We start from the raw sequence: 2,567 nt of genomic DNA on the forward strand, positions 1-2,567 counted from the left end.
TAAAACCTGACGAGAAGATATTTTTGAGATTGTGGGGACTTGCTAATACATTCAGCACGGGTGTAATCTGCCCAGCAGCTTTTTCTTAGGTATAAATGTCATTGGTTGCTTCACACCGCTCGCTGCCACCCACCGGCAGAGGATCGGCCATCTGGAGGATTGTTGTTGAGCCGCTGTGGGTCCAGAATCACTGAGACAAAGAGATTAAAATACAACAGGACAGTCTGACTGACGACTGACACAGGAGCCTCCTTCACCACATGAAGCAGTTTAGCTCCAAAATAATTCAACCCACCCTCTTAAATTGAACAAAACTCTAATGATATTCCTCATAAATAAGTTGCATTCAACTGAAAAGTCAACGGTTGGTCAAACAGTTTCAACTGCCGTCTGACTGCAGCTTCAGTCTAAACACACCAACATCAACCGAGATTTAAGTGGGAGGATCACGTCACTAAAAAGGCTTCTTATATAACACACTGACCTCAAACATGGCTATAAATACCACTGAAGTAAATACACTAAAGAGAGAGAGGCGCATCTGAATTCTCAACAACCTGCAGGCAAACAGGTTCAACACATGAAATAATCTGTCTTCACGTCTGGAGTCATTTGTGCTGAAACACAAACTGTCCCTTTAACAGTTGCCAACTACACTGGGTTTTTAAATCAGGAAACAGCTCTAAAGTGAGGAGGAGGAGGAGGAGGAGGAGGAGGAGGAGGAGGAGGAGGAGGAAGAAGAAGAAGAAGAAGAAGAGAAAGAAACGTTCAGCTGGACTAAAGGAGGAACTGATTGGATTTTGGTGGTCAAAGGTCAAAGGCGTGGTGACCTCACAAAATTTTTTATTTGACTCTGATAAACAGGAAGTGACCTGGGACTAGTCTGAGGGGAGGAGGGATACAACCACGAGGAGGCGGTTCTCGTTTGTTAAAAAGCTTTGTTTCATCAAAATGTTTGTATTTTTATATTTAAAAGTATTAACACACGGAAAACCTCAGGGAAAGTCGTATTATTCCTTCAGAGGAAACTGAAGAACCAACACTCAACCTTTATTATGAATGATCATCATATACGGATCCATACGTTTTCTGTAGTTGTCTGACATTAGTCAAAGAGGCTCAGGTCTTTGCATGTTCTCCCACATCCAACATGTCCACTTCCTGTCTGTTGTGTCCCAGAAGCCGATACGAGATCACCAGCATCATGATGTTTCGACTCATCGCAGCTTCACGACTTCAACCGATGGTCACAAAACTAAAACAAGGAGCTGGAGCTGGAGGAGAGAAGTCACAGCTGCACAGGAAGAAAGTTGAAGTGAAGAGCAGCGTTTGAACTGAGGTGAGCGTTCAGCAGCCTTCAGGCGTTCTAACGCGTTATGCAACACAACTCGAGTCTGACACGTTCCGGGAAGACGACCAGCAGCCGAGAAAACTGCGTCTAAAGGTCGGACTGAGCTCCGGGAAACTTCTGCAGCGACTTCAACACTGAAGCTCTGAAAACCTCCTCGTTTCCAGGCCACACAGCTGCAAGTCTTTAATTCAAACATAAAGTCGTCAAGGTCCGTGTTTGTACAATTACACACCAAACTATTGATGATTGGATAAACGACATCAACTAAACTACAACTGTTTCATTATTTTCATCATTTACAGCCCAAAAAAAAACTGAAGTCCAAGTCACGAACCCTGACGACAAAGACGAAAGTCACAAATGTAATGTATGTCATCCATGTCCCTATACAATATGTACATATACAAACTTTGTACATGTACATACTGTATATTGAAATATATATGTATACATGATGAATTTATATATGGTATAACATGTTGGGACCAAATATGATACAATATACATTTGATGTGTATATGTAAGTTTATTAAAAAACAACATGTATATAAAAATTCTATATGTTCGTAAATGTTTTATGAATTTCTCATTAGTTTTAAACTTAAACTGGAGAAAACTAAAGACTTTTGGCCTCTACTGTTTATGACATCAACATATAGGACGGATATATATGTAACGTGTGTCTACAATATAAACTTTATATATATATATATATATATATATGGGGGTGGTTTTTGTAGGGGGATGCGGCACAATAATCATTTTATCTCCATTGAAGACAAAATCACAATGGGAAGTAAAATCAGATTAATCAGATAAATCTCCTCGCCCTCGACAACACACATGAAAACAGACAAACAAGTCCAAGTTAAAAACACAACATCCTGACGAAAAAAAAAACAGTCAAAACCGTCATGGCGGACACACGTCTCCTCACCTTCCATCACGAACACCAGAGAGCCCACGTCGCCCTCTTTGATGATGCAGGAGTCTTTCCCATAATCCACCGGGTACATGCAGTCCACGATCTCCTGGATCTGAGACAGCTCCAGGTTCTTCATGAAGTCATTGTCCAAGATGGCGTCCTTGATCAGCGCCTTCGACCTGAGAGGGGGACAGAAGGAAGGTCATGAACTCATCTGGGGAGGCGACGACACTGTACTACCATTGGCTGAGAGGAGGCGGAGCCTTACAGGCTGAGAGGAGGCGGAGCCTT

General features: G+C 42.0%; 1 protein-coding gene across 1 annotated transcript in view; it reads right to left on the bottom strand.

Moving 5' to 3' along the window:
- LOC111650491 (cGMP-dependent protein kinase 1-like) overlaps window positions 1-2,567 on the bottom strand; it is a gene marked incomplete at its 3' end in the record, with an annotated part of 10,486 nt that overhangs the window by 4,165 nt on the left and 3,754 nt on the right. The window contains exon 2 of the mRNA XM_023400392.2: window positions 2,289-2,455. Coding sequence (XP_023256160.2) covers window positions 2,289-2,455 — 167 coding nt within the window. The remainder of the gene's footprint in view (window positions 1-2,288; window positions 2,456-2,567) is intronic.

The sequence above is a fragment of the Seriola lalandi genome, unplaced genomic scaffold (assembly GCF_002814215.2).
Source record: "Seriola lalandi dorsalis isolate HSWRI2012SDOR001 ecotype SW California unplaced genomic scaffold, Sedor1 jcf7180002052279, whole genome shotgun sequence".
Taxonomy (NCBI): domain Eukaryota; kingdom Metazoa; phylum Chordata; class Actinopteri; order Carangiformes; family Carangidae; genus Seriola; species Seriola lalandi.